General features: G+C 40.7%; 1 protein-coding gene across 9 annotated transcripts in view; it reads right to left on the bottom strand.

Moving 5' to 3' along the window:
• lama2 (laminin, alpha 2) overlaps nt 1-14,289 on the bottom strand; it is a 128,598-nt gene that overhangs the window by 18,122 nt on the left and 96,187 nt on the right. For all 9 annotated transcript variants that reach the window (XM_069514740.1, XM_069514742.1, XM_069514741.1 and 6 more), the window contains 15 exons: nt 12,156-12,234; nt 11,934-12,065; nt 10,687-10,803; nt 10,357-10,517; nt 9,960-10,098; nt 8,823-8,925; nt 8,033-8,149; nt 6,659-6,841; nt 5,079-5,233; nt 4,781-4,924; nt 2,402-2,535; nt 1,097-1,256; nt 896-1,020; nt 528-690; nt 89-233 (listed from right to left, as the gene is read on the bottom strand). In XM_069514740.1, the coding sequence (XP_069370841.1) occupies nt 89-233; nt 528-690; nt 896-1,020; nt 1,097-1,256; nt 2,402-2,535; nt 4,781-4,924; nt 5,079-5,233; nt 6,659-6,841; nt 8,033-8,149; nt 8,823-8,925; nt 9,960-10,098; nt 10,357-10,517; nt 10,687-10,803; nt 11,934-12,065; nt 12,156-12,234 (2,057 nt within the window). The remainder of the gene's footprint in view (nt 1-88; nt 234-527; nt 691-895; nt 1,021-1,096; nt 1,257-2,401; nt 2,536-4,780; nt 4,925-5,078; nt 5,234-6,658; nt 6,842-8,032; nt 8,150-8,822; nt 8,926-9,959; nt 10,099-10,356; nt 10,518-10,686; nt 10,804-11,933; nt 12,066-12,155; nt 12,235-14,289) is intronic.

Here is a 14,289-nt window from a genome sequence, read left to right as displayed (position 1 = left end):
GATCAGATGCATGTTTCGTCTCCTCCTCCTCTAACATCACGGCTTCAGTATCTGATCGTTCATTTGCTGTTTGCAGCGACGTCCGCACCTTGTTTCTTGTTCCTGGACATGGTGAGGGATTTCCAGCTTCCGTCATTGTGGCGGCTGGCTGATACGGCACTGCCGACCCCTGAGCCCAGGTCAAAGTTCACCTTCACTTTGCCCTCTGAGAGCTCCAGGGACATGAAGTCCTTCTGTACAGAGACAGAGAAAATGGGCTGTGAGGCACCGACTTTGTAAAGACAAGAAAAACATGAAACATAAAACCTGCAAATTCCTGCAAAGTACAACAATAATGTAATAAAAAGGTTTTTATCTTTTCTTCCTGACTTTGTAAGGTTTTCAGTTGATGGATTAATGATTTAATACAAAGAAAGGTGACCTCGGCACGGCAAAGTCTTCACTTGTTATCGGTTCATTTTCTTCTTGGGGTTTTAATCCTGACTAACCTTTGAGTTTCACAACCTTTCTCTTAGTTTCTTACGTACCATATCTTCCGTAGCCAGATACATGAGCAGAGCTTCAGAGGAGAAAGTGCGAAACTTGAAGGTGACGGAGGAAACGTTGGGGTTCCACCTGGTGGGTCGTCCCACCGCGGCGTAGCCCTCGCCATCCAGCTGCACTATACCCTCCCCATCAGAGCGCTGGGGGCTGTTGAAACAAAGATACATTTCAAACGTCACAAAAAAATGTAAAGAAGCAAAGATGACGACGATGATGATGAAGCCTCTTGAGCATTGACAGAAAAGACAGATGGAATAATTATTTTGTTACAACACAATGTAAGGTAGAATTAAACAAAATATTAGCATATTACAATTTATGAAAAATAATAAAACTATGTGGATAATAATACCTGACAGCACATCCTTTACAGTCTCCCTGTCTGTCTCTGTAGTTCCACAGTCCGATGGGTTTACCATCCAGGAAGGTCTCCCCCATGCAGCCTGTGAATGTTGACGTTCTCACTGCATCTGCTCTCTGGGAAAAAAAATAATAATGAGAAAAACAGACAGACGGGTTCATGATGTACACAAACACAGAGACGGACGGATACCTTGACGGTGCCGAGTATTCCTCCCACAAACAGGTAGGCGTTCTGGTCCACGTCCAAGATGGTGTAGGCTGTAGGCGAGTTGGCACTTGCCGGCGTGGGCATCATACCAGCCATGGAGCCTTCCAGAGGGAACACTGATATGGTACCATTCAAGCCATTACTGGAGATGAGGAGGAAGAGAGAGTGGGTTTGATGTTATTTTGTTTACGATTCTGCATTTCCTGGAAGAAATTCACACCGACCCAAGAAGTTAGAGGCACTTGGAATCAGTTTTAATGAACTCTCTGCGATGATGAATGATAGAAACACAACGTGGAACCATTTTGTAGAGGGGGAACCTCTGAGCTGTGCAACGAGATTAATCTCCCACCTAGGAGTTTGTTTTCAAAGCAAAGCAAGGAACCGCATTTCTGTTCCGTTTCTGCAGGGGAACATTTTTAAGACTGATAGCCTGTGTGATCCCAACGGAAAACACCACTGGGAAATCTCTGGGATGGAAATGCATGCTGCAGGTGGGGTGTCTGCTCGGTGTGAATGGGTCTTGTGTTGGATGGTCTATAAAGCTCCATGTCAGCTTTCAGGGAGAAAACGTGGAAGTGTTGGATCACACTGTATCTATGTAATGATGTGCCACGGGCTGACAAGGCTGCAAACTCTTGATTTCCCATGTGAAGCGACGTTTTTCCTTCTGCAATATGGATGGAATGGATATGAATGATGTCCTGTGGTTTGTGGGTTTGTTTACTTTTGCTGGTACAATTGGCTGTTGTTGATTTCATTAGGGTCGAAGTGAGAGTGAGAAAAACAAAAGATATCAGTCTGTGATATATTTGATATCCGTCTGTCAGTGATTAAAGCCGCTCCCTGACCTCAACGACACAAAACGACAAAAAAAAAAGTTGATTTTGTTATTTAAATACAGTGGAGATCAAATGTCTTAGACCTCGTTCCCTTTCTGACACTGCTGTATTTAAACTCTTATGGGTTAAAGGTTCAATCATTTGAATTTCATCACATCAAAATACAAAAATAATGAAAATGTAAAACGCTGCTCAAAAGCTCAGACACACACACGAAAAAATCTACACATTCAGTACAGCCATGTGCTTTGTGAGTACTGAATGTGTATATTTTATACTGTACATCTACAGTAATAGACCCTAGAATGGAGCCAGTAGATAAGTGCTATATATTTGCATGTACCTGTTTGTGTATTTCTGAATATATGTGCATCATCACACTATGTACAAGCCACAAAGAAGCACGTGCACGTTCTACATATGTATGAGTGTGCACGCTTCTTACCGAGACGCCTCTATTCTGTGCCAGTTCCCATCATGGATGGTGTGATGGGGATATTCGACCCTCCCCACACCTGAACCCACGTCCCAAAGGAAATTCACCTTCCCCTTACGCATCTCCAAGGCCAAGAAATCAACCTGCAACACACAGAGATGAAATACAGAGTAAAAACTGTTTCTTTAAAATGTGAAATCCTGCTCTATATTTTCTGGTCATCAGTAAACAAGCTGAATCCAACAGGAGAGGCGGAGAGACAGAGACGCAGGGGGAGAGCCGGTGTGTAAATATTATTTAAATTCAGATTCTCTGTGTCCAGAAGGCAGATTATTTCTACTTAGATATGTAAGTAAGGCAATGGATTTTCCTCACAGGGCCACATGGCAGCAGCGTAACCGTTTTCTAAAAAACAGGATTCTGCTTAAAAAAAATACCGTGTCCACAGAATCAAACTACCTTTTGCAGAAAATAAGGTTTTTTAATATATTTATTGACCCTTTTTTCCATATTATGGCACAAAAACACGCCAAAGGACAAAAACACAAACAAGTAGAAGGGCACTTTCTAATTTGGCTGTTTGGTCACTTTAAAATCATATATATTTGTTGCTGCTTTTTTTTTTCGTGAGAAAACAAATCCTGAATCGGCCCCTGATCTGAATCTGCACCTGCATAGAATAATAGTAGATATTTCGTAATGCTGCCAACTCATGAAAACACAACCTCGTAAACGTTCCTTTAATTAAACGTTACAAGGCTTTACACAGAATAACTTTCTGTCGGTAAAGAGTAAACCCACTTAAATGAGTTTTGCAACAACCTTGAAGTGATTACTAAGTGTTCTCCATTTACTGCTCACCACAGATAACCTTATCGAGTACGTGTAATGGTGGGAGTAGTGAACAGTGGAGCGATTTCACACCCAGCTCTGATCTATTCTGAGGGTACAAAGGCGGAAGTTTTCTCCATCTGTCTCTGAAAGTGGATTTTCACAGAATCTTGCTGTATTTTGATTAATGATCTTATTATTTATGTATGAGCCAAAAAGAAATTAATAAGAGAATTTTGAGCATATGCTCTAATCTCGCTGCCGTCTCTGAAGAACGCACTCGGGCAGCATTATTATTATTCATATAGCATTATGCACAATTAGAGATTATTAGGGAGTCACATTTGAAGACGCAAATGACACACACATACACAAACAGGTATACACACTTATCTCTGCGCTCTCTCCAGGGTGATGGTTATTATTCATGAGCACAGATCACAGGGCAGCATCATCCAACTAGCATTACACACTGTTAATGACATGTTAGATGTGCACACACACACGCACGCACATATAGTAAACATGCAGAAGGACACACACACAGACACACACCTGCTCCCAGAGTGATTTGTCTAATATGACAGTAATTAATATTTCTTGACGCAGACTCGCGAACTCCCCTAAAAGCTCTGTACACTGCTGGTTACAGGTACCACTGATAATCCCAGAGCGTGTATATGTGATATGATGTGTGTGTGTGTGTGTGTGTGTGTGTGTGTGTCCTAAAGAGCAGCAGCAATTAACAACAAGTTTATGTTGCTATCTGCTTTAGCCTGATTTCCCCTGAGAAATCACTGCTCTGCTTCGTCTGACTGGGAAGTCTTGAACATGGAGGTGTGTGTGTGTGTGTGTGTGTGTGTGTGTGTGTGTGTGTGTGTTTTGGTGTGTCTCTCACTAATTCTCTCTGTGAAGGATTTGATATGAATAATAAAGCCATGTGTCTGTGTGTTACTGTGTTCATGGTGTGAAGCTCACATTACTATGATGGTTAGGTTAAAGGTTTAGAGGAAGTATGAGGAGTCCCAACACAAACAGTTTAACAAGGCTTTGTGTGTGTGTGTGTTTGTGTGTGTGTGTGAGTGTGTGTACATTGGCACATCCAAGTGTGATAAATGCTCCACAGTAAACAGCAGCTCGACATTATATTAAATATGATTAATGTTTTAATATGGAACATTTAACAAATCGAAAAACTGTCACCTGGATTTTTCATCAATAATACAAAAGCCATATAAACTGCGAATATAGTTTATATCCAAAAACAGCTAATGAGTGTTAATACACAGCCGTGCATTATTATGATGAAAGGCATGTAGCTATAGGTGTTAACACGATAATGAACAAGTAAGTTAAGGGTTTTGTTTCCGTAATTCACGGAAGGCAGCTACCTGCTGTGTTTTGATTAATTAGATTTGAGTTTTTAATGAATCCTGAGTCAGTATGTGTCCATGTGAAAGAACAAACATAGATGCAGAGTAACAATCTAGCCGAGACTATGCCTGTGCATCCTTGCTTGTTGTGCTGTAGCCTAAACCCCTGAAGTATTATACTTACATATTTGGCTGATCCCAGGTAGAAGAGCAGGTTGTCAGGAGTGGTGGTTTTAACGTGAAGGATGATGGTGTTGTACCTCCCTTTCCTGATTTCAGGACGGTAACTACGGAGACAGTCGCCGCCTGACGACACCGACACTTTGATCTGGAGAAAGAGAGAATGAAAGTTTCCACGCAAAGACGTAGATTTACGATTGAATTATTTTAGGACGACACCGAAATAAAATAAAACAAAAGTCACTAAAGACATATTTATAAACTTCCCTTAAATGTGCTCGGATTGTGTGTTGACCACTCACTGAGTTAGCCTGCTTCCTGGCCTGGTTGATCAGCTCCTTGATTTGTGAGATGTTTCGCTTCAAGTTGTCCTGCAGCTGTTTGATTGGCTGCAGCTTCTCCAACAGCCTATCAGCCTCGTCCTCCAGATCCTTCACTTTAGCTCCTGCAGCATGGACTGAGAGTGCAGAGAGATAAAGTGCAGCAGTGACACGGAGCGGCACAGTGGCGGCTGCCATTACCAGCGTACGGTATATTACAGCTGAGAGAGCGAGCGTGTGAAGAGCGTGGAGAGGATGACAAATAACAATGGCAGCTGGAAAGATCGTTGATATTACTCAGAAGAGGAGAAATATGGTGGAGGAGCAAGAACAATGGAGAAGCCGGAGAGAGATGAACCATTAGTGCAGCTCAGCATTCAAAGAAAACTGCTTCTACACTTTTTTATGATTATATATTGTAAAAGCTTGAAACTGAAAAAAGAAAGGAATAATAAAGACAGAAAGAAAGAGAAAGAAGCTCCATGCTTTGCAGGTTGCAGAGCTCTCATGCTCTAGCAGGGCAGAGCCGACGGATTATTAGAAGAAATTACTAGATAGATATCAGAGATGGCCATCAAATGAATGGGTGGTGCTCCAATACTGTTGTTGAACTCAGATCATGTTGACTCAACTGAAAAACAAACTTAAATTGTGTCTGAATGAGGATTTTCAGTCTCAGCTAAGTTAAGCCTGAACGTGAAGAAACATGGGAGTTAACATTAACTACTTGTAATCACAACATTTTATTGGTTCACCACCTCTGATAAATAATTTATATTGAGATAAGTGAAGTATACATACTGATGGCTGTGGGGATTGAAAAAAAGAGAGACAGAGGGAAAAAAATTATCAGATTTGTAAGTAATCATGAATAATGAATTTATGTTGCTGAGAGAAAATTAATATAAAGCAGGATTATCTTTAGATTGAGGATTCGATTATTGACAGACTGCTACTGAAAATACTTAATTAACTTCCATCTCTTGTTTTCATTTTCATCTGTATTCAAACCGTAGGTTGCGGTTCCTTTTTTCCCCCAAACACGAGGCAGAATTTATTAATAATAAACTAGATAAACTCTATTATCGTCCTGTGGTTGTATGCCTCCGCCAACCAGCGCAGATTCAGTCTACATTCATTTATTTCCATGGTGACCTTTGAACTCTGGCCACTCATCAGTTCTTGTTTGAGTGACAACAGGTCAGGATTTGGAGAGATTCCCTAAAGGCAGATTCACTGACAGGCCACAGTGAGTTTGATCTTTGACCACAATCGAAGAAATTCCCTCAAATAGTTTTCGACATATCGTTGGTCGGAGGGACAACCTGGAGACATAATACAACTGGCTACTGGTTGTCTCCAGCGCGAAGGCATAACAAGCATCAAGCATTTCTCATTCTTACAGACAGAAATCGTCACTAGCTTTTATTAATATTCGTATTCGTACACCAAGGCAATTTCCTGTATGTGCAAACATACTTGGCAAATAAAAGAATTCTGATTCTGATTCTGATTCTGATTTATTTCATCGTCATGTTGCTACGAAATAAAAAGCACTTTACTGTTTTTCTCGGGGTCCTGGATCATCTGATTGGCTGCATTCACAGTGTCCTCCAGCTCGCTGTAGTTCCCCTGCAGGCCATGGATCCGCAGGTTCAAATCCCCGAGGCGCTCAAGGACATCTATGGCTGTGGCATTAGCATCAGCTGCTACAGCCTTTGTGGCCGCTAGCTTAGCTGCTGTGTCTGTTAAGGAAAATAATAACACTAATATAGAAAACCAAGCATTCCAAACTACACACATTAATCAGTGACATGGTATTATTAAGCCTGGATAGTGCCACTAATGATATGCTATTAAAAAACGAGTAGTGTTCAGTCAACATGATGGACGTGGTGTTTTAATAAGTGGAGTTTATCCATGTGACACCACTTATTTGTTGCTTCTGCTTTGTTTGGCAGTTTGGTTTAAAGCTGATAAACAGATTCCAGACCAGATTTAGATGCACTGACTATATGAGCTTTATTTAAAGTTATTTTTTAACTGACACAACATCGAGACACAAAGCTGCTACTCACCGAACATTGTAAAATAAATACATTTTGCTTTTCAGGCCCTGAATTTTAAAGTACAATTTTGTATCAATCATTTAACTGCAAAAAGATGAACCGCATTATTTTTCTGTGTAACAACAACCGAATGCAGATTAGCACCAAATCATTACTTGAAATATTAATATGAAGTGTGGGCAATTTTCCATTTTGTCTGACGTGTCGTCGAGCTGTTGTATAAACAGGATTATCCTGCTGACTCTTTGTATTATAGGTCGTGCAGGTCGGTTTCTTCTTTCCACTGAAACCTCAGCAACCTCTGGGTTTTGATCCACAGGATTTGTCCTGCAGATCGATGTACGGCCATAAATACCAAACATGTTGTGATGTAATGGGTAACTAATATTTCAGGGGCAGAACTGCAGCTGTAAACCCTCACACTGGTGGATAATCGCTGCTGAACATCACCTCTGATTGTGTTATCAGGTTTGGTAAATCCTGTGAAATCCTCGCTGATGATCTTGTGCGGTCTGTGGTAATCCGACCCACCGCATCATGTTCTTATTATTGTGTTAGTATGAGCTCACACACACGGATCAGAACTCACACTGCTCACGTGGTGTGTTTAACCTCTGGCTCTCCTACATTTACAATTAGCAGTAACTAAATTTTACTTTTATATCTGTATGTTGATCCAAATGCAGCTGAGTGTATTTCTGTGCGTCTGTGTGTGTATCACAGTGCTGGCGTGTCAAGTTGAGTTTCCCAGAGAACTGACCTCTATCTGCCCACTATTGATCCACTCTCTGTTTATATCCTTCCCATGAACACACAACACACTCACTCACTCACACACACACTGTGTATTCGTGGATGCAGTCGTACCGTTTGGTATAGCGTTGAGCGTTTCCATGGTTCCATTGACAGCTCTGAGCAGGTCTTTTGTTTTGTCTCTTGCTGCTTTGACTCTGTCCTTCAGCCCGGAGACACTATCTGCATTCTCTGCACAAGCACGCACGCGCACACATGCACAGACACACACGGTAAATGATGGTGATGGTTTGATTTGAAGCTGCCTGCTAATCACTTCCCTCACCTCCCTGAAGAGGAGCAGTGACAGACAGTAATTGGTGCAGAAGAAAAGTGAAAGTGACGACTGATAAACTCGTTCAAATAAATTAATCGAGACTTACTCGAGCCTGATTAATATGGATGTTTGGGGGCAGACGCTAATACCGACACATTAGGGGGTAAAACATTTCCAATACAGATATAACGGCTGATATAAATTAAAAAAGGAAAAATGGCACTAATCAAACCCTTATGACAAAGAAATGGAATTGAGATTTGATATTTTACAGTTTACCCTTAAAACCTCATCACAAATAATCCAAATACCATCGAGTATATAGAACTTGAAAGAAGAAAATAAAGTGTGAAATATTCTGTAAGATAACATTTATAAATGCTGATACCAATATGTCTGTAAAAGGTGAACATCAGTCCATAATATTTAACAAACCAATGAATCGGCTGTAGAATGTAAATGATCATTTGAATAATATTACTGCAGGACTGAAGCTCTTTGAACAACAATCAGCAGCTGAACTGTGTCCTCATATTTACAATACACACGTTTGTATGAAACATATATTACACTTGTACTTGTGGTTACCTGTGACATCATTCTGCAGTTGTTTAGCTTGGTTTAACAGTCTCTCACTCTTCTGAAGGGCTCCTTGAGCTGCTTCCTTCATTGGGACCTCTGGACCTAAAGCCTGAATACACACACACACACACACACGCACCAAACACCACGTGGGTGGTACCAGTCGATCAGGGATACATGAATTAGTACAGACGGAGCCCACCTTCAGTACTAAGTACTTCAGTACTTTTCTGTACTAGACCTCGGACTCAGACAGAAAAAACTTAAAATATTGGCGGAAAAATCACAAATGAAGGAAACTGAACACAGAAAATAAGTTTAAAAAAAGAGAAGAGGGGAAAATGAAACATTACAGATTAGAGGGGAAATTAAAATAAGGGATGTGATGAAGAAAAAAGCAAAGAAATTGAGAATGAACAAAAAAGAAAAGGGATGTGAACACAGAAGAGAACAGAAGGAAAGAAAGAGTGGGGGAACGGGAGATTTCAGGTGTGTGTGTGTGTGTGTGTGTGTGTGTGTGTGTGTGTGTGTGTGTGTGTGTGTGTGTGTGTGTGTGTGTGTGTGTGGTAATGAAAGGTGGAAAATGAAGGAAAAGAGACGGACAGAGAAGAGCTTTGATCTCTCAGCCGTGACTAATGGAGAGCACAAGCTTACATTACTGTTACTGCAAGCAACACACACACACTCACACACATACACCACTTCCTGTATTGGGGGGTGTATTACATGCAGTATAAAGGTACCCAGAGTAATGTAGAGGAACATATGAACAAAAGATGACAGGATGTTTTTATCCTATCACATCATAGACTGGAAATAAAGACATTTCAAAATAAATCAATGTGATAACAACAACAATAACAGAGGAGACGTTTGGGAAAAATTAATTTTTTTAACTTTTTAGTTTGGTCCATGTCTCCATCCGCTTACACGGAGGAGGCAAGGTTTATGACCTATACTGCAGCCAACCACCAGGAGGCAATCCTGAAGATTTGGCTTCACTGTAGAGACTCACGTTGTCCATCTTTATATTCTGTCTATGTAATTACCTGCAGGACACTTTGTTAATCCCTGAAGGAAGCAGCTTTTTAGACTCAATAGAAGAAACAATAACTGTATTTCTGTGAGTGCAAATCTTCTCACCAGTGCCAGAGCCTCACTCGCCCTCTGTCTGGCCGCCTTCGCCTCTTTCTCTGCTGCATCCACGTTTGCTTTTATGTTGCTGTAGGCCTTGAAGGCAGCTGTCGCGTTGAAAGAGAGATTTTTGGCGTCGGCCAAAATACTGTGAACGATGGAGAGAGAGGACGAGAGAGAGAGGACAGGATGTTAACGTGTGGTTGATGAGTTATACACAAGTTTATTTTTATGGTTTAAAAAATGCAAAAACGGGTCCAATCAAATTAGTGAACTGAAATCAAAGAGAAAACATCATATATCATGTAAATGTATGTACACAGACTTGATTTATACACTAGTTTTGGTCTTATTCAGACTCTATATACTTTATCTTTGTGTAGACATACTCTGTGTTTATATCTACCTGTCCAAAATGGCAGCAGATTCATTCAGCTGCTTGGCGTGTTCCTCTGCCTCGTGCACGTGGTGAGCCAGGCTGTCAGTCAAACCACCGGTGAGACGATCGACTTCATCGCCGAGCCGATTGTGGAGAGGACCCAGGTCTCGCTCCATCTCCTCCAAGTCCTGCAGGGTCAGGGGAAAAAAAAAAAAACAGACACTGATCGGGTGCTGTGGGAAAAAGGGCTAACTAGCAAAAACTACTGTTTGTGTCACTGATGCTAAAAGACACAAAATCCAACAGTAGAGGTTTTATCGAGTTACACTGGTTCTTGAGGATTGTCACTGGTCGTACCTCTATCTCTCTGTTGATGTTGTCAGAAAGCTGGTTCGCTTCATCCAGTAGACGCTCTCCTTGTCCGAGGATCTCCTGCGCCTCCTGTTTCACTGCAGTGACTGCAGAGCGCTTCCTCTGCAACACAAGAGATGAGCAGCCTGAACATTAGGGCCGCAGCTAATGAGTTTTTAACCATCAATTAATCTGATGATTATTTATTTTCTATTAATTCATCGTTGATTCATCGAAAATGTCACATGAGAGAGAGACAATTGTCACAACAGAGAGTTTTCCAGTGTTTTTAGTTCAGTGGAGTTGAAATGTAATGATGTGAGTGATTTGACTTCATAATGAGTAAACTTAGTATAAACCCTCTGTGTCGTGTGTGTGTGTGTGTGTGTGTGTGTTCCACTTTCTTCTCCGCATAAAGCTTCTGTCTTTAAAGTAAAAGTCTGCAGGGTCAAAGAGAAACAAGGGAAGATATTAGGAGAAATAGAGAGAGTGTACTTTGTGTCTGTGTGCGATCAGAATCCTTCCTCGAGGCCAAGTATAATAATCGTCCTGATAAACGCTTGTTGTTTTGCTCTGTTAGGAATCTGTGCTGCCTCTGAGCTTTTCTCTATGATGAATCATAAACAAAAAAAACGGCTTAGGAAGAAAATAATAAGTCTTGTCTGGATGAATACATTACTGAGAAGTTTTAGGACTTTTCGATTTTAAGAAATCTAAATAAAAACTAATATTAATAACAGTGTTTGCTAAAACTATTGTAAAGTGATTATATTCATGTAAAGATTTTTGGCTCTACAGTTCTGTGGTCCTGTTTTTAAAGTGTTTGTAACTTTTTAATTATATTTAGGCCTTTATTTCCATTTCAAGTTTTTGTTTAATTGTAAATCGCCTCCCGTTTATATGACACAGCACTTACGTCATCTCAGGTTGTTTTAAATGCTGTATAGAATGAAAAGAACAAGTTAAAAGAGAGAGAATATGTTTTCCCATATAGATTTAATATTTTTGGGATGTGGGTACATGAGTATTTATATATTTTAGAAATCAAAGTTAATAAAAGAGTAGAATAAAACATAAGAGACAGAACGTTGCCTCTCACAGTAAAAACCTGATATGATGTCTGTGTATGTAAATAGTAAATCACTTGTTTATTTAATATTTAACAGTGACCATGAGAATAAAAAGTCAGTGTTCAAGCAAATTAAAGTGAAACTCAAATGGACGTTTTAACTCTGTGGGACCTGATGTGATACCTCGAGTGCTGTGAGGTTAGCTAGGTTCTGTTCAGCCAGAGAGCCGGCCTGTCTAGTCTTCCCCTGGGCGGTGCGGAGCAGGTCCTCAGCTTCCTGCAGCTTCCCCTCGTGGTCTGAGAGCTTCGCTTTTATCTGAGGAGGCAGATCAGGGAGCATCGAGGTCACGTCACTCATTCAGGAAACACTGACGACTGAAGAGTCAGGATGAGAAGCTCTGATTACCTCGGCTTTCAGGTCTTCTGTGGCCTGATGGGGGTCGCCAAACATTCTCTTGACTTTCTGATACAACTCCTCTGCAAGGCTGGAAGGACAAGAGGAAATATTTATATTATTTTGGTGAAGTAAGTCAGTTTAAGTCAATGCAACATTTCACAGAGGAGAGAAGAGCAGAGTGATTGTGATGCGTGACAGAGCCTCTGAGAGTGCAAAGACAATAATCGCTCTATATGACTGAACGTTGAAATGCAGGAATGAAATTGCCGATTTTCCTCTATTGACCCCTCAGGCTGAGTTAGATTAAATTGTGGCAGTAGAAAAACATTTCAAATAGCACCCGAGCTAATGCGTGCGTGTTTGCATGTGATTGGATGGAAGGGCGATCCAATATGTGCTAATGTACACGGCGGTAACACGCTGTGTTCGAAAAACAGCGACGGAGAGAAGTGGCAGAGAACGAGTCACTGAAGGACAATTAAAACCCAACCACTGCAGACATGAGCACCCTCTGTGTGTGTGTGTGTGTGTGTGTGTGTCTGGAACTGTGCAGCAAAAGGTTAAATTAACAAATCAATAACAAATAAATGTTAATGTTCTTTCATTTTCTCGAGTGATAAATCAATCAAACTCATTTTACACGTGAAGCCGATATTCAGGAATCACAATTTGCCTCTTGGGGCTGAACAAGGTGCGACGTCCTCTGTCCTCAGAAAGAGTGACAAAAAAACTAAACTACAATACTTGGCACATAAATGGAAACATTTATAAATGTGTGGATAAATGTTTCACCGTTCAGTGTTGGTGTGTTTTCTGTGAAGCCTGATAAAGTGTAGAAATGTGACTGTAGATAACGTTAGGCACGAACTTCAAACTGCTTCAAAAACAACTTCTGAATACTTGTACCTTCTGACGTGCCTGGATGAAACAGACCTGTGCTAATATAAACTAGTCTTTAAGTACTGTATATGCTGCGGTTCTGGAAATGATTCTGGATTCAAATCATCTGCCTTCACGAGCTTTCCTTTATTTGAGTCGCCCCATTAAAGGTTTGCAAAGCAGCCGTTTAGTCGACAGTGTTCTCATTACACTGCGCTTTGACATCTTTTTTTCACAAAGCCTTCTCACTTTGGAAATATTTTAAACAGTTTAATAATCATATGCTTAATGAGACTCGGTTTTTTTTTTTTCACCTTCAGCATTAATTAAAACAACAAATACCCAGTGTCCTTCAGTTGACATCACTCAGAGGACAGTTTCACACAGTTGTGCGAGGTAATGATCAGATTTGATGAAAATTTAATGAACCCTGTGGGGGGAAAATGAAGAAAGCAGGAAAAAGAATATAATCAAGCATAAAACTTAAATAGAAACTCTGTCTAAACATTACTCAGCTGATTATTACAACGTTACAGGACATAGCAAAACACTCTGTGAATGACAATGCACATTTGCAGCATGTGTGCTGAGTTTTCCAACCAACTACTGAAACTACTTTAAATCTTTGTGCCAGATTTGTCAGTTTTGCCGAAGCATCACTTTTGTTGATTCTTGTTTTTTTCCCACAGCTCAAATAATCAAGCGCAGACAAGTGACAATGTCTCTTTCTCTTCCTCTTGTTCTCTCCCACTGCGACTCTCTGTCGGCTTTTCTCCTCCTTTACCTCCGTGACTTTCCTTCCCCCGCACGTTCTCTGTATCTTTATGTTTTCTGCCCCGACGGCAAAACTTTTAATCAACTCATCGACCTCGTCAATATTTACTGCTGAGAGAGACAGACAGACAGAGACAGAGGAGGACAGAGACGGCACGCAGAGGGCGGATTACTAATTTCCTCAAAATGCCTTGAGAGAGAGAGACGAAGTGAGAAACTTTGTTAAAGCATCGGCAGAGAGAATCGTGGCTGCAGGACATGAAGCAATAAGATATTGTGAGACAGTGAGAGTGTTTACTCCTGATGTCTGCTGTGCCAATAAGGAGAAAGAATTCATTCAGAAATCATCGAGGATTCAAGAAATTAAATTAGCTTATATGATCTATCCCTCTTTCAAACAGCAGACATCACATCTTAGCATTTTGCAAACAGTGTTGTGTGTTGTGCTGTTTTAAAGGTTTTTCATGGAGTTAGTTTTTAGTCCTGAATG

Source organism: Paralichthys olivaceus, chromosome 19, assembly GCF_024713975.1.
Source record: "Paralichthys olivaceus isolate ysfri-2021 chromosome 19, ASM2471397v2, whole genome shotgun sequence".
In the NCBI taxonomy this organism is placed as follows: Eukaryota; Metazoa; Chordata; class Actinopteri; order Pleuronectiformes; family Paralichthyidae; genus Paralichthys; species Paralichthys olivaceus.
The sequence above is the reverse complement of the archived record's forward strand: the minus strand, read 5'-3'. Positions and strand labels throughout refer to the sequence as shown.